The sequence below is a fragment of the Helicoverpa zea genome, chromosome 3 (genome assembly GCF_022581195.2).
Source record: "Helicoverpa zea isolate HzStark_Cry1AcR chromosome 3, ilHelZeax1.1, whole genome shotgun sequence".
NCBI lineage: Eukaryota > Metazoa > Arthropoda > Insecta > Lepidoptera > Noctuidae > Helicoverpa > Helicoverpa zea.
Window position 1 is genome coordinate 6,997,106 of NC_061454.1, and position 26,523 is coordinate 7,023,628.

General features: G+C 36.1%; 4 protein-coding genes across 5 annotated transcripts; 2 read left to right on the forward strand and 2 right to left on the reverse strand.

Moving 5' to 3' along the window:
• Window positions 1-523: 523 nt before the first annotated feature.
• Window positions 524-15,308, reverse strand: LOC124645726 (plasmanylethanolamine desaturase). Of its 2 annotated transcripts, none has more exons than XM_047185597.1 (5): window positions 15,174-15,308; window positions 14,758-15,048; window positions 7,515-7,573; window positions 3,483-3,701; window positions 524-2,550 (listed from the first exon to the last, which is right to left on the reverse strand). In XM_047185597.1, exons 2-5 carry the CDS (start codon window positions 15,014-15,016, stop codon window positions 2,290-2,292), a joined length of 798 nt encoding a protein of 265 aa, XP_047041553.1. In that variant the 5' UTR covers window positions 15,017-15,048; window positions 15,174-15,308; the 3' UTR covers window positions 524-2,289. The 2 variants fall into 2 exon arrangements, with proteins under 2 accessions (XP_047041553.1, XP_047041552.1); XM_047185596.1 differs by having other exon boundaries at window positions 7,515-7,720.
• A 1,215-nt stretch (window positions 15,309-16,523) lies between these two features.
• LOC124645721 lies at window positions 16,524-19,691 on the forward strand. Its single transcript, XM_047185588.1, has 2 exons — window positions 16,524-16,683; window positions 17,475-19,691. Exon 2 carries the CDS (start codon window positions 17,478-17,480, stop codon window positions 19,050-19,052), a length of 1,575 nt encoding a protein of 524 aa, XP_047041544.1. The 5' UTR covers window positions 16,524-16,683; window positions 17,475-17,477; the 3' UTR covers window positions 19,053-19,691.
• Window positions 19,692-21,486: 1,795 nt separating this feature from the next.
• On the reverse strand, window positions 21,487-23,376 carry LOC124645727 (N-terminal Xaa-Pro-Lys N-methyltransferase 1-A-like). The gene is made up of 2 exons (XM_047185598.1): window positions 22,770-23,376; window positions 21,487-21,795 (listed from the first exon to the last, which is right to left on the reverse strand). The coding sequence occupies exons 1-2, from the start codon at window positions 23,204-23,206 to the stop codon at window positions 21,510-21,512; spliced, it is 723 nt and encodes a 240-aa protein (XP_047041554.1). The 5' UTR covers window positions 23,207-23,376; the 3' UTR covers window positions 21,487-21,509.
• A 1,192-nt stretch (window positions 23,377-24,568) lies between these two features.
• Window positions 24,569-26,317, forward strand: LOC124645731 (60S ribosomal protein L35). Its single transcript, XM_047185604.1, has 3 exons — window positions 24,569-24,729; window positions 25,047-25,183; window positions 26,069-26,317. Exons 1-3 carry the CDS (start codon window positions 24,577-24,579, stop codon window positions 26,298-26,300), a joined length of 522 nt encoding a protein of 173 aa, XP_047041560.1. The 5' UTR covers window positions 24,569-24,576; the 3' UTR covers window positions 26,301-26,317.
• The last annotated feature ends 206 nt before the right edge of the window (window positions 26,318-26,523 follow it).

Sequence of the window (26,523 nt, forward strand, 5' to 3'; positions counted from 1 at the left end):
TTGACTTAATTGCACCAGGTCGGTAGGCAGCAGACATTTTAGCCCGCTTTAGTGACAAAAAGTAAATAAATTAGGAATCTTAACGACTAGGTGCACGCTATAGGTACCTACTAGCTTTTCCTGCAGTTTCCCTGCGTACCAAGTGAACTTCTTTGATTATGTGTTATTCAGGGGCCCACATAAAGTGAGGAGTTGCCCTGAGAAATGTCTCTTTTCGGCGTTTGGGCTACTTCTCGCTGGTAAGGCTTTTCTGAGTTAATGGAGTCGAGATAGATAGGCTATAATCTATGGAACCCTATATTGAGCGTGGTCCTTGAACCCAAATATGAAGTTCTTACTTGATGTAAAACTAAAATTTTCGTGAGTTACTCTGGAGTTCTCACGAGTTTCCATCATTAGATGATTATAATCAGATTAGGTCCTGGACTTGTGACAATGAGACTATTTGGGACGTAAGTAAACACACACATCCGGTGGTAAACGACACAGTTATGACCGACCAAGTATAATAAAAGAATACAAGTATGCGAATTAAGAGCTTTATTGTGTCACCTAACTTTTTTATCTAAGTGCCTAAGTGCCATAACTTTTTGTCCTGGTCATCATTTGTCCGAATTTACCTAATATTACACACTATAAAATTGAAATTTCTAAGTATGTCCTAAATCCGTATATCATAAATAAAACCGTTTTCAAATTCCTAAATTCTAATTATATGATTGCATGCGACATGCAGCATTCATGATTTCTGTCACGCACGGCTCCGGCGAACCAACACGAGTTTATCGTCGCAGATGGTTTTAACGCTCATCACCGCAGCGGTGTGCTACAACCACCTGCTCCCCAAGTCTCGGTCCACATCCGCGCCTACACGGTTTTGAATTACGTTCTCTTGTCGCAGACAAGACTGCGTGGAGTCGGATTTACAATGATTTGTGTCTGTCAGTAAAACAAATTTTTAGCAATGTTTTAGGACGAAAATAACATTACCTATAAATAAACATTCGGAATAATGCACATTTATTTAATACAAAACTTGGGACATATGACTTTAGGAGATTCAATTATTATAGAGTAGGTAGGTACTCGATATCATGACAAGATTAACACACCTTTAGAACTAAAGATAATCATGTCAAGGATTTTATACATTATGATAGAGTGAAAAGAAAATACTTAATATACTCTTTGGCAATAAGTGCTACTATCACAATTAAACATTACGTTAAAATAAATTAATAAATCCCCCTCATTAGACTGACTTTGAGTTCATAATCCTACTTATGAACGTGAAAGTTAGCGGGTTTTAGTGTTTGTTCCTCAATCACTTTAACGGCTGAACGAAATTACCTGAAATGCGATCAAACTTAATCCCTAGGCCCTTTTCACATGCACCTGTGAATGCTCTCTATGTAGTTTATACAATCATACTTTGTTATACGTTAGGGCGGCTATGCCATGACACGCATGCGAAAAGGCCATAGTGAAGGTTGGTAGTTCCCTTGGGACGCGGATGAAACTACGGGCGGATGTTGAGTATTAGGTACTAAAAAAGGTCCACAAATGATTGCTGGGTCCAACAGCCTTATTTAATACGAGGACGAGACTTATTTAATAGAAGGAGATGGTCTCCTTGTCTGGGGTATTTGTTGCATGTGGGGGTTATGTATTGCACCATGATCGATCGAAAAACTCACCATCGTGTTATTTGATTAAAACCGGTCAGTGAAAATATTCAAATAAGCCAGTGCCGGATGCCTTTGAAAATGGTAAGAACCACTTTTAATTACATAGTAAGAAGCAAAGATTGCAAAGGAAGATTGGAAAGGAATGAGACTACGGCAGAAAAATAATTTAAGGGCGATCGAGGACCAGTCGAGGGAAGAAACGGTTTGTTTCAATTTCTGACAAAATTATTATTAGTAGTACTTGGAGTACGGAAAAAGTAAAAAAAGTTGTGATAATAAGATTTGCAAATTCAAAAGGGATCTACCCTGGCCTAAAATTTTTTTAACATAAATGCTTACTTCGAGTTTGCATAATTATCGTAGTATATAATTTATAAAATAACAAATCTTGTAGAAAAATATAACTGGAAATCGTGTGACGTATAATAAAATGTTTATTTTGCAATTATTTAATAAGCCACTTAATTAAGGTACGTATTTCACAATTTGCTTTCATCTTAACAAAGTATTAAACCTATTCTTATTAATTGATTCAGTAGATGTGGACGTGTTAGTATAAAAATTTAGGTAGCGATAACGTTCTATGAATACATCCTATATTCTAGGAACGTTTTTGAGCCCACTTCATATCGTCAGCTCGCGGTTTACAACCAGTGAGTGATTCTATAATGGTCTCTAGAGTGGACCAAAAGTGAAGCATTTCTAAAGGCCAGTTGAGCCAACCGGTGGTGATGCAAAAGTAAGTCTCGTGCGGCGCTACGTGGTGAATTCGATGATGACGACGCGGCAACACTATGTGCCATTCTTGTAACCACACCACCCACATAGGTAGGCCAAAATATGTATGAGACCATTTGTGAATCTGAAATACATTTACACCAATTTAATGAAATATTTATTAGTGCGAAGAACTTTAACATTCTTAAGCCAAAGACGTCATTCACTTCTCACAAAATTCAGGTTTGGCGCATCTAACGTTAAATGATTTTCTTCAGTGATTTTTAACAAACTATATCAGCCAGATGGTGTCCTACCTTTTCCCAACTATGTTGAGGTCCGCTTCCAGTCTAGCCGGATGCAGCTGAGTACATACTCAGGAACAAGGTCACCGAAGTCATAAACGTCAATTTAATTAAAACAACTGATTACTATGAGCATGAATTTTCACGCTTAAGTTTCAAAGTAAACAGTTGCTTTAAGAAAGAAAGGCGTTTATGTTTTCAGTGAACTTGAGCCTTAGATGCCCCCCTAGAGCTAGGACCTACAATTAACATTTTGCAATATTACAAGACCTATAATTTGCAAGCGACTATTATATCCTAGCCTGGTCTTTGTACACCCTATTAAAAAAAAAACAGGAATAACAAGTTTAACAGTTTTCAATCATCCAATTATTTTAAGTAGGATTTGTTTGGTTATAAAATATGTACACTTGAAATTGTGAAACCGTCATGGTGACAAGGATAATACCATACACGGGCGGTTACACAGCCGATGTCCGCTTGACAAAACTGCCGCAGACCATCAAACTACACGGATTGTTATATAATTTCAACATTGATCCGCCAATGTCAATGCCATATAGTTTAAAGGAGCGGTTTGACCCTGCTTGCGGCGATCATATTTCTCCTGCCTTTGAATCGCAAAGAGAAACCGCGCTATGTAAACTTCATTTTATATACTTTATCATTTTCTTTGGAGATACAACTTGTTAGAAATCGCTGAAGAAATCAACAATGATAAAATTTAAGAGAAGTGTTTTAATTCAGAGCAATTTATATTGAATACAAGTACCTGATTAGTCATTGCTACAAAGATACAACACAAGTACCAATAAGCAATCCAGTGGAATTGTGCTTCGATGCTTTCATCCTCATAGGTGAGCAGCTGCCATACAATTCTTGCTAAGACAGGTATGGTTATGGCAAAGTTGTCACCATTCGTTTCGATAAAATCATGTCGAGTAATGGATGTTGGGTCAATATGATGTTCACGGAATGGGCGCAGAAAATTCTGTAACAGGTTAGGCAATGATATGAATAAGTGACCTAGCTTTTCTAAATCTAAAAAAGAAGTAAAATTTACAGTTTTAGGAGCATTTCTACATAATAAGCAAATAGCTGCCCGCTTGTATGCATGTGACACATGGGTTCCTCCCGCCACACTAAGGGCCAAGATCACTGAATTCACAAAAGCATAAATAAGCGATTTTTTTCTTAAAACAAGAGTTTTATTCTTAAAAATTGAACTTAAAAATTCATAGTGAACAGTTGTTTTAAGCAAACTGACGTTTATGAATGTGATCTTGGGCCTAAGAAATGTCCAGCATTGGAACATATCTAACATAATAATTTTCTGTTGTCATGTGCATGTCCACTGAATAATGTGTAGGTAATCTAACATAAAATAAAAACACGTGTCGTGAATCTGTGTGTGCATTTTCATAATTAGGTATGTACGAGTTATGCCAAGAATTAACTAATATTAGGGGTTAAAGTATGAAATTGCCGTTTTATCCTAGTAGGTTTTTGAATTGCCATAGTCTTCATGGTTTGAGGTTTTTGAATGAAACTTTTTTCACATGGTTTCTGTGATGTTCTTCTTTTAAAAAATATGAAACATTTGATTAACGATGTTCAATTGTTTTTGTTATTCAACTTAAACAAGAAAGATGGAAACTGCGAAAATTTTAGTAATTTTTGAATATGAGTTCCGACGCGGAAGTAAACGGCAGAAACAGCCCGCAATATCAATGCTGCATTTGAAGAGGTGTCTGCTAATGAACGCACCGTGCGAATTTGGATTAAACGCTTTCGTGGTGGAAACTTCGACTTGAAGAACGAGCCACGAGGAAGACCGCCTGACGGGTGATTAAAGAGGACTTAAGAGAGGCGGATAAAGCCGATCCTAGTCAAACTACCCAGACACCCACACGAACACCGAATAGTGTTGAAAAAATTAGCAGTAAAACAGACACGACTCATGAATCGACCTTCACCGTTATTGCTCCATGACAACGCGAGACTCGTACAGCAAGAGAACCCGTTTTACCTCTTCAGGAACTGCAGTTGGAAACTATTCGTCTTCCTCCATATTAGCCAGACCTTGCTCTAACAGACTACCATTTTTTTTTGTGATTTGGACAATTATCTGCGTGACAAGAAGTTTTCTTCCCAGGAGGCAGAACAAAATTCTTTCACACAGTTTGTGCAGTCTAGATCCTCAGAGTTCTATCGTAAAGGCATAAACGACCTTCCTATTAGATGACAGCAATGTATAGATAATAATGGCAACTATTTTGATTAAATAAGTTTGTTAAAAAATTAAAAAATTACAATTTAAATTTTCAGTACCAATCGGCAATTTCATACTTTAACCCCTATTATTATTTCGACGTTTTTAGGTGGGTAATGGTTCTTATGCCTATTTCATTTAATTAGTTAGACCGATATATTTTACGCATGATGAAACACGTTCCTGCTCCGTCCCTGACTGGCTAGCGATGTGTAGTGATAGACAGTTCTTTAAAGTAGTAACCAGTTATTATTATTTTTTTGTGAAGTATTTAATAATTATTTATTCACCTAAGCAACGAAGATTTTATTTTTTATAATCATCAATATTTATTTATTCATTCTATTTAGGATGGCCTTGGTAGTCTTACGGATGAGTTCCACGAGCATTAAAACGAATAAATACCAATCGAATTCGCGTACGAACGGTAAAAGGTAATATCAAACAGTATTCTAACTTTGTAGAAACGGCTGAACCATGAGGATTGAGGAGCCACTTTTTGTAACTCGGTGAAATTAATATACCTACCTACTCATTTAGTAGCCATACCCAACTTGACCGTACTTATTTTTTTCATATAAAAATTTTATACAAAAAAATAAAACCGACTTCTAAAAACAGTAGTCAAGACCAGCCATTTTATTTCATTGAGAGTCGAGTCTAGAATTCGGTGTCGAAATAGACATAGCTGCATCTGCTAGACATCGACTTCTAGACCGATGTAATTTATAGTTTTTTTTTTTGTGTTTTAAGAAGTTTTTTTTTTGTGTTTTAAGATTTTTTTTTATCAAAGAAAAAAATAATTTCGCAAAACGGTCCAGGGGCTTGATTCTGCTAAGTTAATAATGTGATAATTGGATAACAATTGAATCTCAATAGCAGTCTTAACCTCATTCTGCTAATAATACAAGGCGTTGATTTGCATTTGTGCCATATTTCAGGAGGAGGACACAAAATATATAGATAATCGATTGTAATTACAGTAGACGGGAAATAGCTAATAAGCACTGATTTTTTTGTTATTGTGTTGTGGTAGTATTTCAGAAGTAATCCAATTTTATGAATGAAAGGACAACATTCATTTCGTACCCAAAACTGAAAGAAGAAAAAGCCAGAAGAAAAAAATAGTGGATTCTTGTAGAGAATAATGCCCTGAAGATTTTTTACTATTACAAGAATTATCTACAATTAACCCCCAGGCTGCTATTTGATTTTGAAAATACCATAAAATCCCACAATGTTTGGTGCATTACATTACGGCCATTAACTGGAGAAGCCAGCCGCTGCCTTCAAACGACTCCTGCCCGACCTGGGAAGTCATCAAATGACCCCCCTCTCGTTATGGGGAAGTCTGACTCTTACTGACTCAAACCCATCATGGGGAAACCAGGGCCGCGATAATCCTTTCGAAGAATCCCGCAGCCCCAATAGGCCTTGTCCCCGCAAAAATATCGTAGGATTCTTGTCGAGGATGCCTTGAAGATTTTTTACTATTATAAGGAACGTCTTCGGTTAACCCTCGGACTGCTATTTGAGTTTAAAGTGTGAGAACCGTGAATGAGATGAATGCCAGGTCCGTTTCAATCGTAATTGAATCTTAGATGGATATCAATCGTATGACGCTTAAGTAAATTTAGCAGAATCAAGCCCCAGGTGTCTTTAGGTAATCGTTGAACATACATAAAAAATAAAAGATTACCTACGGCGAATTGAGGACCTCCTTCTTTTGTGAGAAATCAGTTAAATAGCGCGATTGACGGTTTTTCCAGTTTTTTTTTTAATGTTGATTATAATCCGGTTTCTAGTAATGAATTTATTAATTGAGACATCAAACTTCAGAGCAAGTGTATCCACTCGCCCGTTATTACTAACCGGATATTTATTACAAGTGTAGTTACCGATAGTAGACTGAAACAACAATGATACCTACCGTGCTCATCATTGCTTGGCATCACAGATATTGAAAACATGGCACTTGCCTTGTAGTTTATAAATAAAATACAATTATTTTGAGTCGTGTGGTAGGTAAGGAAGCTGTCACGGATAGTTTGTTGGCTTTCAGATGGCCGGCATTAGTTGATTCCTACTATCAGCAAACCAACATCGCCTTGCCCCAAGCTGCTGGTGGCGAAATAGCTATCACACAATACCAAGTTGGATAATAAATGCCTTGCTTGGAAATGGGCACCATCTCCGAAGTTAAAAAATATCCTACACTGCGCTGGGTATCGGCAAATTACCTCATCTTGGGGGAAGCCTTTGTCCAGCAGTGTATTATGAGGCTATGCCGAAAACTATTTAACTAATGTGCCCTTGTCGAGTACATATATAGAGAAAGGAGTACTCGGTTTCCTTTTTTTTTATCTTATCGGAATCGATATCAAAGTCGTGTGTCAAGAAATATGAAACGAATTTATAAGGAACGCGAATTATCTGTAATGAGTGAGAAAGATAAGCAAACGGTAACATGATAGCACAATAACAATGATATTTAGCCAACAGAAACTATAGTTTTAATGAGTATATTATTACTTTGCCTATAATAGGAAGATCAACAGCTCCCCAAGTGTCAGCAGCCCAATGCACTACTCCTGAAGCAAAATCTGCTGTTAATACACCAGAAATTGCTGCTAAAAATAACGAGGCATCCGCTTGTACGTGTCTGGCCATCAGAACACCAGCACAGACACACAATGTGCAACAAACCACCACACAGACCCACTCTTGTAGTCTTTTGCCTGTTAAAACAAAAATTACATTCAATTTTTGAAGAAAAACCTATTACAAGAAATAAAATGTTTACGATAGATAACATAGGTGGCCCGTCCGCGGGCGCAATGCATAATTTTGCATTGATTAATGGCTGCATATTGATTTCGGAACTAATTCATAATAGGTATAGATAGATATGTACATATATATTCAACAAGTGGCGATGAACACATCAACAATGTTTGTAACAATTTATAGGGCGTAGGCACTTGACTTCGAAATGGCTAATTGTTTCTCGTTTTTTGGTAAAAATACAAACCCATTACCCATACAATTATTTTGTGCGATAGTCGTGAATACGGGAGTGCCTCTCCTAGACGAGCCAAGCGGAGCGCAGGTTGCAATAGCTGTTTAAAGCTAAGCGTCCACTTTTCGGTATCGTACGCAACGGACGTATCGCATGCAACGGATCGTAGAATTATTTTTATAGAAACTCATATAAGTGCGTCCACCTGTCCGCATCGAACGCATCGCACATCGACAATGCCGACACTTATGCTCCGAGAGGCAACTTTTGCGATGCCTGCCGATGACGTCGTACGTGATGCCGATCAGTGGACGCAGTCCGCGCGCTCGTTCTCCATCGTCAGTCGAAAATATTGGAAGAACTTTGTGTCATCGTTTAACAAATCAGGAAATAGGGTGCGATATTCTCCTTGCTCCGATCTCTTCTTGAATATGTTGTGTACAGATACTATGTTTTCTTTTGTTGGCTTTTTGTCCAAATCTTACTCTTCTGCGAACAAACAAGCTACAACGTCAAATTTGTTCTTCATCGCTTTCCTTCATTCTCAGAGAGTCCACACGTGTGTTCACTATGAAAATCCGAATGAACTGGCATCGTCAACCCGTATGCTGGTACTCACCGTCGGTAATCCGTACGCTGCCGGTACAGTGGACGCATTTTCAAATATTTATCCGTTTTGTACGATGCGTCCATTGCGTACGATACCTACAAGTGGACGCTTAGCTTAAGAACTTGGTTACTAAACATTTTTTTTTAATTGTATAAATTATTTTTCTCCTGACGATTGCACTAAAATTATTTTGTATAATTTATTAATCCAAGAGAGAGAATGGGAGACCAAGGAAACGCTGGAGAGAAGACTTGGACAGCTTCCTCTCGGACTGGCCACAAACAGCGATGGATAGAGAAAAGTGGAAGGCTATGGGGGAGGCCTTTGCCCAAGTGGGACAGCATAGGCTAATAATAAATAATTGGTAGAAACGTTTAAAAATATAGGTACAAAAAGACACGCATATTCTCTATTAAAGATAAATCTTCAATGAAAATGATTTTGCATGGATCGATTGGGATGGAAATTTAGGGTTATGGCCTAAAGGAACTATAATACATACTGTATTAGGCTTATGGTGAATGCACGATTATCAGATTCGGCGCGTTCGGTGTGATTGATTCCGATCAGAAGTTTGCGTTCACCATAGTGTCTCCGTTAGCTGATAGAACTATTATTCATCTTGGTCTAGTCTCTCTCAAATGATCTCATATAATTATGTCACTGTTTCATGTACAATATGTTTCATAAGCAATAGACAATAGAAGGGATTCCACCGAGTTACTGACGATTGCTTCAATTGTGATTGTATGTTATTGTTTAGACAGAAGCAAGTATGAAAAAGCTAAACTATGAAAATACAAACTATTGCTAAATATTGTCCGATCAAACCAAAAATAGGAAAATTCAAGGACTGAAATATTTTCTATGATTCGGTATTTTTCTCCTTGACAGTGCATGTATATTAACACATACACGCACGCAACTGAATAGGTACAACTTCTTCAAAATAATTTTGAAAACTGGCAACGCATAGCTAGCGAAATCGCATAAGTAATTAAAACCTGGATTCCATTCTTCAAATACTCAAAATACATCTAGTGCCATTTATCATTTCGTAATCTGGACACGAAAAGATTTTTGTTCGTGTCCATTTAGTGACACTTAATTTAAATTACTTTTAAGTTTTCGCCAGCTGGACACTTACTGTATGTGTGTGTGGATGTTCTTATCAGTAGCGGCTTTAGGGTAGGGCGCGGTTGGGCGACGGCCCAGGGCGCCGGACATAAGGGGCACCGCAGGCGCCCCTAGCCAATCCTTGATCAGAATTTTACTCCTATTTTTGTTTTAAATTCGCAAATCCTCCTATTTTCAAAGATCGCAGCTTACAAGAACTGTATCCAAATGTATGGATAGAATCAGGGCCGCCTTAACCTATGGTGCATGGTGTGCGAATAACCCGGGTGCCGTGGGCTCAGGGGCGCCGCGGTACGCTCCTTGACCAAGAAATTTCAATTAAATTAATGTATTGTCATACAATGCCGGGCGCGTTAGATACACTATAGTTCGGCCATTCAGAGAATGCGTTCCTGACACGTCGCGATTGAACTGACGACGTAACTTTGCAATGGCGTTGCAGTTACGATAAAAATATTTTTGCTGGTTGTTTACCGTTTTAACAATTGAGGAGCATTAAAACAACATTATTATATCAATAATCAATGAATGTTATAATTTTGTGCCAAACTGAGTGTCAAATAACTTGGTAAACAATATTTTTCTAAATCTATACTGCGCTATTACAAGGTTATGTCAGCGGTTTATATTTTGTAGTGCTGTGCTAAAAATAACAGGCAAGTATCGTAATCTGTTCTTATACAGTTATAATATAAAATAATACGTTTTGATTTTCTTTTTAAGAATTGGAAAATAATGGACTATAAGACTTAATTATAACTTTTATGAAATATAAAAATAAAACTATGACCAAACCGCATTTTTATACTTAGATTAAAAATGGTAACCCCAAATGGCGTTATGGGCCGCCATTTTGTGACGCTAAAACAGTCGTCCGTTGTCGTTTCGTGCGCATAGACCACGTTTTTCAAGTGTTTTCGATCTGTTTTTATTTGATTACCCGGCTTTTGTTAGACCGAGATATCAGGATTGATTCTGTTATTGATAATAATATAATTATACATGTAGGCGAAGATGATGATGAAGACACCACCTCCTCAAGCAAATCGGAGTCTGATTAATATTCTGTTCGCACATTCAATTCAATGTACTTGTAACAAAGAATAAATAAAACAATTTTATTATATGAATATTACCTTTTTTTGGTTTCCACTTAAATAACTAAAATATAAAACAAATGATTCCGCCAATTTAAAACGAAAATAATCTTAAAATAATGCGGCGGTTCATTTTGAAGGAACGGTAACGAACTCAGTGTTATGTTGTGCCCATCACTAGTCGTGACTAACTGATAGGTGTCAGGAACGCATTCTCTGAACGGCCGAAGTATACTTTTATGTCCCAAAACTTAAAAATTTTCGCGCTCGCTTCGCTCGCGGTTTCTTTACTTTGCACTTACATTTTTTTTCACATATAGCTACTTTTAATTTATGTCCCAATACTCAAAAAAATTCGCGCTCCCTTCGCTCGCGGCTTCTTCACTTCACAGTCGCCTTTTATTATATATGTTAAGGACTTTTAGTGATCCAAATCTCAAAAAAGCTTTTTCGGGCTTGCTTCTCTTTATAGTTGTTTTTATTTTTGAACATTTTTTTGTCTACCCTAGCAAAACGTAACGTCGTTTTTAAGTCCTTTTATTAATAAGAAAGTAACTTCTAGTTTCTATTTATGGTACTACTTTAAGTCCCAAAATTTTAATTCATAGGCGCCAACACCAACAAAGAGTTATCTACGTTTGGGCTACATTTTAAGTCATTTTTGTTTTGAGTTCTAAAATATAACAAAAAATTTCGCGCTCGCTTCGCTCGCGCAATCAGGACCTGTGTTCCCGTGTTTTTGCATTCACTAACCAGCAATAACTTATGTACGATTGGGCTACATTTTAGGTAATTTTTGCTTTGACTTGTTAACTATAAAAAAAAAAGTTCGCGCTCGCTTCGCTCGCGCAATCGGTAACTACATATGTCTCTGTTTTTCGTAAGGGTTTGAATTGCAGTTGGGGGCGCCGTAGAAATCTCGCCCAGGGCGCTAGTAGAGTTAAAGCCGGCACTGGTTCTTATATCAGATGTAAAATTGTTACCATTCAGAGCCTTCTGTCAGTCTTTTTTTTTATACGTGCAGTCTGCAGATCAGCTTTACACGACAGACTTATAATGCCTTAAGCCTGCAGAACAACGATTCTTAGAGGCCAGTATTGAGAAAACCGAGGATAGGCCTTTTGATCGGCAATTTTGGGCAAGTGTACACCTGAATAGAAATATAAAGTAGACCTAAGTCTAACTAACTAGATACTAACACTCCGATTAGTATCTATTCATTTTCATTTTTCTATTTGCGTTTGTGCCATGCCATGCCTAACACTGTCACTACTTTTTTTTTTTTTTCGAATCTGTATTTGGTGGTTTTATGCATGGTCCACTTTGACTGTACCTACATAAATTATTTTAATCGACTCTGGGTTTTTTTAAGTTCTATCCTTTGACATCACTACATAATATAAACAAAGTCGCTTTCTCTGTCCCTATATCCCTATGTATGCTTAAAACTTTCAATTAAATCAATCTTTCAATTAAATGCTTAAATCTTTAAAACTACGCAATGAATAATAGAGTCAAGATAGAGTGAAGCCGGGGTGGGTCGCTAGTAATTTATATTTTATAAGAAACTAATTTATGTCAAAATTCATATTATAGGATAGGTTGATTATTGAAATCCGTAGTTAGTACTTAAAATGTTTCAAGATTAAAATAAATAGAAACATGACAAATTACTCTGAACTAAAAAACTTCACTTTGCAGTTTATGTTTCGATAAAGAGGCCGGTGATGATGATGAGTTGAAGGGCCACAGAGCAACATTGACTACTTTTTGTCTCTTCCCCCACTTCCCTAAAATGCGGGGTGGGAGTCGTATGGCGCATTTTGCAATTTTCAAGATAGAAAGCTAGAAGTGCGATTATTGAACAAAAAAACGAGTATATTTTATTTTTTAATCCGCCCTCAACTTATTAAAAGCTGGCGAAATTTTATATGACACTTTTCGTAGTTTTGAAGGAAGGAAGCTTAAAAATCGGTACACAGACTCAAGAAAAAGTTTGCAAATAGCAGGAGATACTTACACAAAACAACATCTTTAGATTATTTAATGTATTTTTTTATGGACTTCTATCTCTCCCTATAGTTAAATTTAAAGGAAAGATAAACCTAAACATGATAATAATCTAATAATCATTGTGACGTTATTTACATTGAGGTAGTTAAACCAGATATTGTATTGGATGTAAAATTTAAAAATCTGTATCATAGTTTTTGAACAATCGAAAATACCTTTATTTTTAACCGACTTCCCAAAAAGGAGGAGGTTCTCAATTCGGCCGGTATGTTTTTTTTTTTTTTCTATATGTACATCGGTTACTCCGAGGTTTATAGACCGATTTACGTGATTCTTTTTTTGTTCGACGCGGAATTGCTGCCAATTGGTCCCATAGTCATCAGGTCAGGATCTGATGATGGAAACCCTGAGAAATCGAGGGCAACCTTCGAAAGTTGTAGGCATACATAGGGTAAAAACTTGACACTCAGGTGTATGCCTGAAAACACTATTCAACAGTGAAGGTTTGGAGTTGACCTGATGCTGGAGACCAGAGAGGGTCGAGGGAACTCGACAACTGAATATGTGAAATATCTCGTATTTGGGCTTATATTCTTTTTATTGATGAGAACTTTCCACTAATATGGATAGTGACAACTATTCGTGTCACTAAAAAGCTGTAAATAAAAAACTTTTTTATCTATACTCATATAATAAAGAGGACTTCTTTTGTTTGTTTTGAATACTCTTTCACTGTTGGAATGCTACACTCTTCCTGAGTAACATAGGCTATAATTTATTCCAGTACTTCCCAGGGAATGCAGGTGAAACCGCAGAAAACCATCTAGTAAGTAACAAGGTGATATAGTTGATTTAGGATTGTTAGCCATTGCCTTTATTTTTGTTTCTAATACTGTGTTACCACTTTTTACATGGATCTTTGTTGTCATTAATGTTTTTTGTTTTCAATTATTTTAGAATAGTATTATAGTTTTGTTTAAACTCGACTGCAACTGCCCGATTCAGCGTCAGTGTAAAGTAATTAATCCTAACTATTATATTACAGATACAATGGTTTTAGAAGTGGTGATTTGGAAATCTCTGCTTCATGGTATTGTTGTATCTATTTCATGAAATAAAACTACAGCTATTTAATTTAGACTTGTGAAAATCCACTCCTAAAATACTTCTGTTGCATATGTTAGGAATATGTTAGGGTTTGGTGGCCAGTCATGAAATTGGTATCAAACGGTAGCTCTAGTAATTAGGAACAACTTTTACTATGGGCGTTATCCTGTGGGACATTAAGGAAAAAGATATTCGCATATTTGCACATCAGAAATGTATGAGCCAAGACATAAATTTTTGATGTTTACTTAATTCTGAACCCTGTTCAGATACTGGATTGTTATTTCTAATTAATTCTGATCATGTGATATACATTTTTGAACAGTTAATTTTTTGCATTGTGTAAAAAAAGGAGCTTGTCGCTAAACAGTGATTTCTTCCAAGTGCCACTGCACAACAAAGAAACAAGAAAGCACATCAAGCTATGCTTATAAAGTCTCAGCTGTGTTTGTACATCTTGGACAGTTGTTATGAGTAGTCAGAAGCCAATTAAGGCATACCTGGTAATTGGGTTGTGTTACCTGGGTGCCGGAAAAGTTCATAAGTTCAGATACAAAATGGCTTTTTTAGGTTTTGAAGTACACCATAGTGATAGAACTTCAAAACAATAACTATAAGACCATACTACACCCGTTAGTACCAAAATGATCCTTTTGTAAAATTTATCATTCATTGTTGATATGTTCATAGTACAAGTGTTCAACTACCTAATGAATAATAACAATGATTTCATGAAGATACACTGAAAGGCAGTAAACGGAAGCCTTATTCATTTTGTACCACATTACTAACCTGGACTATAAAGTTCTGCTAATTCTTGAGCTCCACGATGTCGCGGACCCCAGCGAGGCTGCTTGCCTACCACACTAGGTAATTGTATATTGGCATTTGGGTCATCTTCCGACATAGAATGTTCAAGGATTTGGCGTTCTGTTTTGACCGGTGCTAGCAATGTTGTTGCCATAGTACTGGCATACTCAAAATGTTCACAACTTAAGCCACTTAGGCCATCCCTGTTTGCACACGGAGGTATAGGCAAGGGCAAAGCCATCGCTTGGATACGTTACCAATGACGATATCGAACTGAAACAATTGGAAATACCTAATTGAAAAATGAATTTGCGAACTGGGCAAGAGAACTTTATCAACTGCAAAATATTATTATTAGAAAAGTAGTTCAACAGAACATTTAATAAATTACTCCTTACAATAAAATTGAATCTGAAGTAAGGGAAATACGGTTTAAACAACAACTGACTCCTCGTAATTAGTCGCAATAAATGCAATAAGTCATTATGTCATATTCAATTCATTCTTTCTTGCAGTCAGCAGTCACCTTGACTGAGTCAAGCAAGATAGATATGTCATAAATCATAATATGTCAAAGTCAAAAAACCTAGAAGTGTCTAGTTAAGGGCGGACCATAGATTTAATGTAATATACTAAACTGTTTACTATATTATGTTTATGGGGCGGACACGCATATTCGGTTTTCCGATCAGGAATTCCGATTCAGGATTCCATGATACTAGCGCACACGTTCCGGTTTTTTTTAATACGGAATTCATCTGAGAGAAGTACGTACAGATCAACTATTGTGACAGCGCACGACAGGCCCGATTCTCCTAATTTTACTCAAGCGACACTTACACACTTACTCAAGTCGATTCACATTCGACTGAGATCCAATCACGACTCAATTACGATTGAAGCGTATGTGGCATTCCGCTAGTTTTCTTTGAAATAAACGTTTTTATCCTTTTCTGTCATTTAATAATGAATTATTTTGTCTGCAAATTATTTACGATCGCAATATGATTGTAGAGCAAACTACCGTATAGACCAAAATCACCAAAATAGCAGACCAATCGCAAACCAATCGAATGTCGTTGGAATACGATTGGTCTTATATTAGGTAGCAGAAAGCCCGATATCGTTAAAACTGCTATTGCGATTCAATTTCTATTAAATTTTGACATTATTAAATTAGGAGAATCGGGCCCCTATCCAGGGGCCTAAGTTAATAATGTCAAAAACGAATAGAGATCGAATCGCACTTTAGCTTCCGCCCGCGGTTTCGCCCACGTAGAGTTCGGTTATATCGCGTTTCCAAGAGAATTCTTCAAAAGTCCGGTATAATAACTACCCTATGTTCTTTCTCTAGGTCAACTCTATCTCTGTACCAAATTTTATTAAAATCAGTTCAGTAGTTTAGACGTGAAAGCGTAACAGACAGAAAGACAGAATTACTTTCGCATTTATAATATTAGTAGGGATTATATTTTAAACGATCTCACCAATTTTCAGCTAATTGTGCATTTATGTAACTTACATATGTCTAAATTGACCAGACTAAAACAAAATGTGTAAGGTTTTTATTTACTGTTATCTCCTCTTTCCGTCACGTCAACTATGCCTATACCTACATGAAATCCAGATACCTATATGCCTATACCTGACTAGTTATCTAAGTACCTACCCCGTACTTTTATATGTGCGTGGTGAATATCCAGCATGCCTACTGGCTAGCGTTTTAAGAATCTAAAAATATCCCGCGCAGTGCGCATGCGCAGTATCTTTGACGTGTTTTTATTTTAACACACCAAATAATGTGTGAAAATAAACTCTTCTCGTATATTTCATAAGATAATTTTATTCTTTCAATACATACACCTATCAAACCAGTCAAAATACCTACATAGTTAACAAAACACGTTGGTGAGTAACTGCATATTATTGAGATCTTACTCATAGGTATAGCCATAAGATCTTATTAATTTCAAGCTTTTACCCGCAACTTTAGCCGCGTTGATTCGGGATATTGAATATGGATTCCCGTTGGAATTTTTGGGATAACAACTTAAAATAAAAACATTTTTGTTTTTTCTTTACAGGATAAATTACGTAGTCTTAAATATAAGCCCATGTCCGAATCTTAAGTGCCTGAACTAGGATATTCTGTGTTTCAGGCGAAAAGAGCTAAAATAATTTAAAATGAACAAACGAATGAACGAAAACCGGCCAAGAGCGTGAGGGGCCACGCTCAGAGTAGAGTTCCGTAATTTTCCGAACTCATCAACTCCATCAACATCTTAATTTCACGAAGCAGCCCAAAGTACAACGACATCTATCGGGCAATATGTAAAATCTGCCCGATAGATATCGTTGCGTGTTTTACTTTCGCTAGTTCCGTCTGCAGTTTTGCCCGCATCCCGAAGGAAGTATTATGTATGTGTTCCCATACAAAAGTAGCCTTCCTTAATACTCACAGAGAATTAGCTAAACTCACAAAATGTACTCATCGACCCTTACTGGCGCACCGATAAGGACCGTGCATGGACTGAACGTTTCCTGCGTAGGTATACACTGGCAGAAGGCATTTAAAGCCCACAGATCGTGCACTTGAAGGCAGTCCCTCCCCTCTCCAGTTTGTGGAAAAGTGATCGAGATGTGTGAATTGACCAATGCAAATATCTAGTATCTATAGGTACCTTTTTTTTACTTTTCAGGCAATGATGTCAAGATACAAACAGCCTAAAAAACTGGAGACCATAGCACTAAGCAGACTTGGAGATTGGGTGGCACAACAAGCTGAAGAACAAATGCTACCTATTGCAATGCTATCGCAGCGCGACACTAACGAAGCACAAACAACACTATCACGTAATGTGGATAGCATTAGATCGTACTTAGATATAAACGTACCTTGGATGCTACACGATCTATTGGTAAATGAAACTATCAGAGCATTGTCAGAACTCCTTGAGAAAACCAAACAGTCATTAGGATTTAGGGGTTGCATGGGAAAGTTTGTCAGCCAAATGAACGTAATTATTAAAATGGCAGAAGTATTATTTACAAAAAAATTAACAATAGTATCTATTGATGCCATTCCAAAGATATTACGTTCAATATTTTATTCTAAGTTATACATGCTGAAAGGACTCGTTTCTTTAAACCTAGGTTCACTATCAGGAGGTTGGAAAACTGCAGATATGGAAGATGCAGTAATTAAATCCTTAAAGGAACTACACTGCTTAAAATATTTAACTATGAGTTATGATTGTACAAATAATATACTACAATGTATCGTTGAAAATTGTAAATTCATAGAAAAATTGGACGTATCTTGTTCAAAATGTATTACTAATGAGAGCATTGAAATTGTGTCGAAGTTAAAAAATTTGAGGAGCATCCAATTATACAGAACTTTTGTAACTTTAGACGGTTTTGTAAATTTACTGTTAAATTGCAAAAAACTTGAAGATATTGGCAGATGTGACGATATCGGGAAAGTTTTAGAGAATATTGACTCAAATTATGCTGAATTGTTGACATTTAATTTGAAAATATATGTAAGTCGTTACGCGACAAGTAATCAGTTGCAGTTAGCAGTACAAATGTGTCCTTATATAAGAAGTATGACCGTTTTCCATAATAGCTTGCAAAGTGATTTAATGGTTCTTATAGGTTTAAGAGACCTTACAGAACTGAAATTATTATCATGTGACTTTTATGCCGATCAAATAAAACAAGTTCTTCAAGTTAAGGGCTGCAATATAGTAAATTTGCATCTGGAGCATGTTGACCAAATTGATTTAAATGCTCTTATGTACATCAGTCAGATGTGCCCATTTTTAGAAAACTTGACTCTTTATAATTGCACGTTGATACAACATACATCACTGTATACAAAAAAACTAGAAATATCACCGTTCCGTAATCTTAAAAAAATTACCTGTGTTTCTACATGCACAGAAGAACAGTTACTGTTTATTTTCACCAATTGCTTGAATATACAATTCATTCATTTAGGGACAGCAATACAACTCACTGATGACTTATTGTTAAAAATTCTAGACACAAATCCACTCGTTTATTTAAAAGAACTGCGAATTATGCAATCAGATTCTTTGACAATGATTTCTGTAGAGAGAATTATTCAAAGCTGCATGAGTTTAGAGATTTTAGTAGAATTAGAGAGTTGGTCTTTGTTAACTGATAATGATCGCGAATACGTAAGAAACTATATAAAACTGAACAATTATAATATCGATACTTCTCCCATCAGGAGATATGATTCGTAAAAAAGTAATAAACAAGTACTTTAAACCTTCGAAAGTAAAAAAAATGTGGAATTGCTCACAAACGCTACCTTATTTGCGATGCAAGGGTGCACGTAATGGGGCACGATATTTCAGCAAAGACCTAGTACCGACCAGTACCTACCTACCTACTTATAAAATATGCATTTTCTACTATTACCATAAACGCCTGGAAATGTAGGTACCTATTAGCCACGAACCATCACGAATGCGAGACTTTGAGAATTGACTAAAAGTATACAAAGAGATCCTGCTGAAGAAATGGCGCTGGACTAGGATGTTGTGAGACCAGACTTAATATCTGCCCAAGCGAGGTCTGGCGTGGCTTACCACCAAGAAGCATTGAGAAGGAAGCTGTCTCATTTGGTTTGCTGCGCAAGATCGAAAGGAGTGGAAAGGCCTTCTGTGAGGCTAAGGTATACCCTTGATGAAGGATAACATGATGTCATCAATAACAAGACATCCTTAACGTCGTCAACTGGACCTATCCAAGAACCTAGCTGGGGCCCGATTCTACTAATTTTACTTAAGCGACATACGATTCACGTTCGACTGCGATCCAATCACGACTCGATTACGATTGAAGCGTATGTGGCATTCCGCTATTTTTCTTTGAAATAAACGTTTTTATCCTCTTCTTTCATTCAATAATGATTCATTTTGTCTGCAAATGATTTACGATTGCAATATGATTGTAGAGCAAAGTACCGTATAGACCAAAATCACCAAAATAGCAGACCAATCGCAAACCAATCGAATGTCGTTGGAATACGATTGGTCTTATAGTAGTAGCAGAATGCCCGATATGGTTAAAACTGCTATTGCGATCATATTGCGATTCGATTTCTATTCGATTTTGACAATATTAACTTATTAGAATCGGGCCCCTGGGGCCCGATTCTCCTAATTTTACTTAAGCGACATACGATTCACGTTCGACTCGATTCGACTGAGATCCGATCCCGACTCGATTACGATTGAAGCGTATGTGCATTCCGCTATTTTTTCTTTGAAGTAAACGTTTTTATCCTTTTCTGTCATTCAATAATGAATCATTTTGTCTGCAAATGATTTACGATTGCAAAAGATTGTACAGCAAACTACCGTTTAGACCAAAATTACCAAAATAGCAGACCAATCGCACACCAATCAAATGTCAATCGATACGATTGGTCTTTTATTAGAACCAGAATGCCCGATATGGTTAAAACTGCTATTGCGATCATATTGCGATTCGATTTCTATTCGATTTTGACATTATTAACATAGGAATCGGGCCCCTGGGGTTCAATGGGGCGACCGAGTGTGCCAAGCATTAATTTTTGTTCCCTTCGTAGTTTTAAGAAGTCAGTCCGATTTGTTGTTTTTTTTTTCGATCGTTGCACCTAAGTTTTTTGATGTTTTTAAGTCGTTTTTTGTAAATATGTACATTTCTGAAATATAAATAATCCAGGGAAAAATTAAAATGAACACTTGCACGGAATGGCGCAGTTATACTTAGCTAGCGGCGCACGCTTGGCTCGTATTTTTACGGTTAATAGGTGCCACTAGTGCAGCGGTTCCCAAATGGGGTTCCGCGGAACCCTGAGTTTTCATTCATTTGACAGAACGTGAAATGACACGGCATACGAGTATTTCCAGTGGCTATTTTTACCATGAATCAAAAAGTGACATTATTTCAAATTTTTGCACCTCCGCGAATCCGAAAATTTCGCCCTCGCTTCGCTCGCGACTCCACGTTAGTTGTGATGCTTTTCTGTTCGTTTAATTGCTCAGGTAGGTATCCAACACCGAAAAAATTTCGAGCTCTTCCGTCGAGGTTTCCTTTGATGTTTAATTTTTATTCCTCTGGTTCAGAAAAAGCAATAGCGCTTTCTTCGCTAGCTGCTTATTCATTTGCATTTGCTTTTTTGTGTGGATATTGTACTTTTTGAGACCTTATTAATTTACAGTGATTTTGTTTCTTTTGTGTAGGTAGGTACTTAAACTAAAAAAAATTCGCGCTCGCTTCGCTCGCGATCCCGGCTACCACTGAATGTCTTTCAATGCTAGAGGGTGCTTGGAACTACTTCTTTTAGTAAAAAAAATCGCGCCCGCTCGCCTCGCACCTCTACAAACCCAATATGTTTCTTTTTGCGTTTACTTTGTCAGTCTTCAAACTGAAAACTATTCACATAATATACAAAGTCAAGGGCGGCTAAATTGTTTTCTGGCCCGTGTGGCAGATAGCCATGCTACGCCTGAATATACTGAATATGTCTCTAACCATATAACCATTCAGTTTACTTCTTAAACTAAGGTTCCGCCGAAAAATGGTGAAACGAAAAGGGTTCCGAAGCCAAAAGAATTCGGGAACCGCTGCACTAGTGGGCAAGAGTGGCGAAGAGGATAGTCTAAAATAGAGAAAAAAAAATTGTAAATTTTTAGTTATTTATTTCATCATAACTCTAATTCATTTTGTTCAATATTACAAGAATTATTTTGTTCTTGATTTGTAGTTCCTAGTTCTTTAGGAACCAGGGCAAACATGTACACTGGATATATACCGTTAGGAAAGTTTGTTTGCTTACATTGTTTGATTCTCTTTAAATTACACTTTTTAAAAATTGATAAATATTGTTTGTATGATCTGGTTACCGAGGAATCTGTCAAGTCCTTTTCAATTTTCCCAGAAGAAGTTACATTTTCTTTTACTACTATTACACCATTTTTAGACAGTGAATTTCTGAAATAAGAAAGTATGAATTAGTCACTTCATGATAACATATTATAAACACGAATTTGGGCAGACACAGGCACAATCTTAATTTGTTCACTCACATATCCCAATGGGAAGGCAATCTGACACCACTGGTGAGAGATCAGGGAAGGACTTACATCAACATGCTCTCCGATGCATCTGTCACCAATTACCAACTTCCACATTATGGACTGCTTTGTGAGAGTTTCTAAAACCCACAAAGCAATTTCAGCCAGATCCATGAATTGAATTGGAGACCTTGTGAACTGTAATATATGTCCCGTAGCTGGCTGGTCTCCTTATATGAGAACAGCCCCATTACATTTCATTTGTATTTTATAGATATATGTAAAGAAAATATATTATTATAATTTTCCTTTCAGTAAATATTATTATTTATTTTTTTAATTAATCAATATTTAAGTACTTTATAATGACATTGAAAGAACATTACAAAACATCACACTAAGCACACGTCATACAAAGTATTTTGAAGAAAATAAACCTGTTTTTGTCACTTTCTATTTATTTTAATGGGGAAGCAAAAGAGAGATAAGGTAGAGTTTTATTAATAAGCAGGTGCATACTGTATATAGATTTTGCTCTGAAAGAAAAAAGTTATCGGATATCACACTCCGAACATTGCTGAGAATGTTGGGATGCAGGTTGGTTGGTTATTGTGACATTTTTAGTAATTTTGCATCAAATTAAGTGACATGTCATAAGTGAAGTAATTATATCTGACTTAGTTACAAAGAATCCTATATGAAAACCAAACCTTGCAGCACAATTTCTACACAAGTGGTGGACATTATAGGTGGAGTCGTTTTGGTTACTATAATATGTTTATTATGATTCCACAAAGGACATCACTTATTTTCAATATTGAAACATGGGAACACCAAGATCAAAATTAGTTTCAAATAAAAATATGTAGTTCTTATTATAAAATTATTTACCTGCATCTTATAAGATATGCCTCTAAATCCTTGTCTGTAAGGTAACCAAGAACCCACTGGTTCCAAATTACGTCATATTTCCTCACAGGTGTAAACTCCTGCAAGCCAACCTTGTATAACATTCCAAGTTTTGAAGAAAGCTCTCCCACATATTGTTTTATCGAGTTAATAAATTTATCATCAGGCTCAACAACATCAACCATTTCAAAATTTGGTAACAGCAATTTTTTTGTTATTCTACCAATTCCAGCGCCACAGTCAAGGGCCATTTTAGTAGAAGGACTAGCCTTAGAGGACAGTAAAGATTTTAGAAAGAGTTCGGATCCTTCAATATCGGCTTCGGAAATAAATCCAAATCCACCCAGGACTCCATCAACAGTGGGCGGAATATCTGCCCAGTATTGTAAAGATTTTTCATAATTAATAGCACCGTTCATAGTTGATCTCTTTAGGTAATCTTTCTAGCTATAAACCAAGCTTTGTAGCCATAATCAAAAGATATACAGGTATTAACAGAGACTCAGATTACCATATTTATGTACCTTTTTAGAAAGCGTATTACCTATAAAAAAATAGAGAAAATAATAATGAACGAATGAATGACAATGATGTCAATATGTCAATGTCAAAAAGGCACCTTTTTAATTTTTTTTCGACCGTCTGTGTAACCCATAGACATAATATTAGTAAACAGGACTGCGCATATAAACCCAAAAAACGAGCCGAGTGAAACAGTTAGTACGGAGGCTGTCTGTCCCTTTCTAATAGGGTGACTATGAGATTAAGCTATGTGAGACAAATCCGAATTTGCTAAGATTATTAAACACAGATTAGTATTGAAGTTTTCACTTACGCAGTTTGTGACCTTAAGATACTAATAAAGGCTTTTAATAATTAGCGGAAATTAGCAGTATAAAAGCAGGAAGATTCGAAGTGAAGACTGTTTTTTTTGTATTTCTACTTCATATATAGACTGCTGAGCCATTTATGTCGCCTTTCTTCATTTTTTGGGAAGCTATAACAATAGTACAACAGTTTTAAAATCCATCACCCATATTTTGATTCGTTACAAGAATTCATGGGCACCCTAGTTGTTTGGTTTACGAAAATGTTATTATTAGCTAACCTGTGGAACGATATATTGCAACCACCATAGTATTCACTTTTGCAAGTAGAAACGCAACACTTTTTCACCATTTTAATAGTTTAAATTGATTTAATACAAAAAAATATAAACAAAATTTTAAATGCTGATTACGCGCCAAGAATGTTCAGGGTTGCCGCTAGAAAATAAAAAAAAGCAAAATAAAAATGTATGTTGTTTATGTTTTAATAATAAATACGAATAAATTAATGCGATTGTTATTAATTTGTTGACTTACAATTGTTAAAATAAGATAAAAATATAAGTGATTCAATTGTTTTTGGGAAGACAAAACTTTTGATCACAACATTTTTTTATGCTGGCAAGGTGTTAGAAAGAGACAAACAGCCTCCGTTCGAACTATCCCTCTCGGCTCGGATTTGCCTCTGTGTATTATGCAACCAATTTAGTACCTTATTGCGTTAGAATAGAGTTCATTTTCGTAAATATATATTTTGAGCGTGCGCAATCTTGTTTAGTAATATTATATCTATGGTGTAACCAGATTAAATTTTACACAATAGCCGACCTCTTCAAAAAAAAAACGGAGATATACCAACTTGCACATGGAAAGATAAAGATACGTTTATTTGTAAATATACAGAGTGGTACAGTTGAAAAACACCGATTTTAAAATATATTTCATTCATTTATCATCACTAAATGTTATATACAAGGGTATTTGCCCGTATTTGTATTTCGTTTAGAAAGTGTGGTTTAGGTTCGATAATCTGTGCTGTTTGTATTGGCAACACTGGTCGCTTCATATTTTCTTTTACGTACGTCAAAAACGCCAGTCGAGACGTTTTCAAAATGGTTTGTGAAAATATTTTTTATCTTTGAAATTACGACTGATCCTACAGCAATGATTTACGATCGAGGGTTAACTATTATTTGTGGATTACGTTCTACCAATAAAATTATATATTTTGTGTATATTTTGTGAATAATCGGTGCATGGAAAATATGACCGACCCATACCTACATCTGAAATGGTTTTCTTGTGTTGCAGTGATTTCCCACGATATTTGTGATATTCTATTTGCAATGTATAGAAGATAAAACCATCGCGATATCTGTTATAGCGAAGTGTAGTGTTACGGTATTTTTAAGTGAATATCTTACATTTACAGGGTAAGGTTAAGTGTTCGGAGTTGCGGACGAAAGACAAGAAAGAGCTGTTCAAGCAGCTCGAGGAGTTGAAAACAGAATTGACCAATCTTCGTGTTGCTAAAGTGACTGGAGGTGTTGCATCCAAACTTTCAAAAATGTAAGTACCATTCTATACCACCAATACTATTATGAAGGGTTAACAGTTTTCCTACGATTAATCAGAGTGTAGGGAAAGGCGAGCAAAGAATTCACAAACCAATACAATCAATGACTCGAAACAAATATTTTATAACAAGACCAAAAACAAAATATTATAAGCCCATGTTATCTGCTGATAATGTAGCTTCTCAATAGTGTCAATTTTTCAAATTGGTTCAGTAATTTCAGAGCCATTACACAGACAAACATGGGTACCTACAATAAAAAAATGAATTTTGTTTATTACATTAGTATTGAAGACAGATTGTTTCTAAGAGTTATGCTGTAAATGCATAGTGTTATTGAGAACCCTATCCGTAACGACATCAGTATAACACAATTAACGTCTATGTAGATGTATAAACAGGAGCTTATCAAAATTGAATTTCCATTCGAATTTCTTATGATTTCATATTGCTATAAAATATTTGTTTCGAGTTATTGATTAAATCAGTTTGTGAATTCTTAGCACACCCCAGTGTGCAGGGGAAACCTCAGGGTCTGTCTGAGTAGTGTTGCATAGAATCTTTCTTAAAAAGTCAGTTGAAATTCTGAAGTATTGTTTAGCAAATCAATGTTATGAAACGGAGATATTTCCATACAACGGAAAAAAACGCATCCACGCACTACGCTGCATCATGCGGGGCAGTGTGATAATCGCCTTAATTACAATTAAAAAATGTTATGCTTAATAATAATTGCATTATTTCAGACACAGCAACCAAAAAATAAAAAAAACTAGTTATTGTTGCTATTATGTTGCTGTGTTACATTTGTGGCCATTCAGATTGCAGAAATGTTTTCTTTCAGAATACCTTAATTAATCAAAGTTTATTTGTTGCAGACGTGTTGTAAGAAAAGCGATTGCACGAGTCTACATTGTTTACCATCAGAAAATGAAAGTGAACCTCAGAAACCATTACAAAAACAAGAAGTACAAGCCTTTAGACTTGAGGACTAAGAAGACCCGTGCTATGCGTAAAGCTCTTAGCAAACATGAGTCTAAAATAAAGACAAGGAAAGAGATCAGAAAGAAGTCTCTATTCCCTCCTCGAGTTTATGCTGTTAAGGCTTAAATAAAGTTTGTAATCACTTTTTGGGTTTCATTGCTGTCTATACTTTACAATTTGGGGACTATTCATGTAAGATCCAGATTATTTACAGATTCCATTTTACAATCAACACACATTTAATCTTAAGTTTAGTAATACAACACTGGCCTCGAAAGATATTTTAAACCGCTTCTGAAAAGTGAATGTTTTTTTTTTTAAACAATCTAAGTTTCTTGTAATATGTAAG

What these genes read in the sequence shown, in the direction of transcription:
- LOC124645726 (XM_047185596.1), bottom strand. Translation starts at nt 15,016, where the DNA reads ATGGCTTTGCCCTTGCCTATACCTCCGTGTGCAAACAGGGATGGCCTA. An exon ending in AGCAGAACTTTATAGTCCAG is followed by an intron (nt 7,721 to 14,757) that starts GTTAGTAATGTG and finishes TTGTTTTAACAG; the next exon opens with GCAAAAGACTACAAGAGTGG. An exon ending in ATCTTCCTATTATAGGCAAA is followed by an intron (nt 3,702 to 7,514) that starts GTAATAATATAC and finishes AACCTGTTACAG; the next exon opens with AATTTTCTGCGCCCATTCCG.
- LOC124645727 (XM_047185598.1), bottom strand. Translation starts at nt 23,206, where the DNA reads ATGAACGGTGCTATTAATTATGAAAAATCTTTACAATACTGGGCAGAT. An exon ending in GCATATCTTATAAGATGCAG is followed by an intron (nt 21,796 to 22,769) that starts GTAAATAATTTT and finishes TTCTTATTTCAG; the next exon opens with AAATTCACTGTCTAAAAATG.
- LOC124645731 (XM_047185604.1), top strand. Translation starts at nt 24,577, where the DNA reads ATGTTATATACAAGGGTATTTGCCCGTATTTGTATTTCGTTTAGAAAG. An exon ending in GTCGAGACGTTTTCAAAATG is followed by an intron (nt 24,730 to 25,046) that starts GTTTGTGAAAAT and finishes TTACATTTACAG; the next exon opens with GGTAAGGTTAAGTGTTCGGA. An exon ending in GCATCCAAACTTTCAAAAAT is followed by an intron (nt 25,184 to 26,068) that starts GTAAGTACCATT and finishes TATTTGTTGCAG; the next exon opens with ACGTGTTGTAAGAAAAGCGA.
- LOC124645721 (XM_047185588.1), top strand. Translation starts at nt 17,478, where the DNA reads ATGATGTCAAGATACAAACAGCCTAAAAAACTGGAGACCATAGCACTA.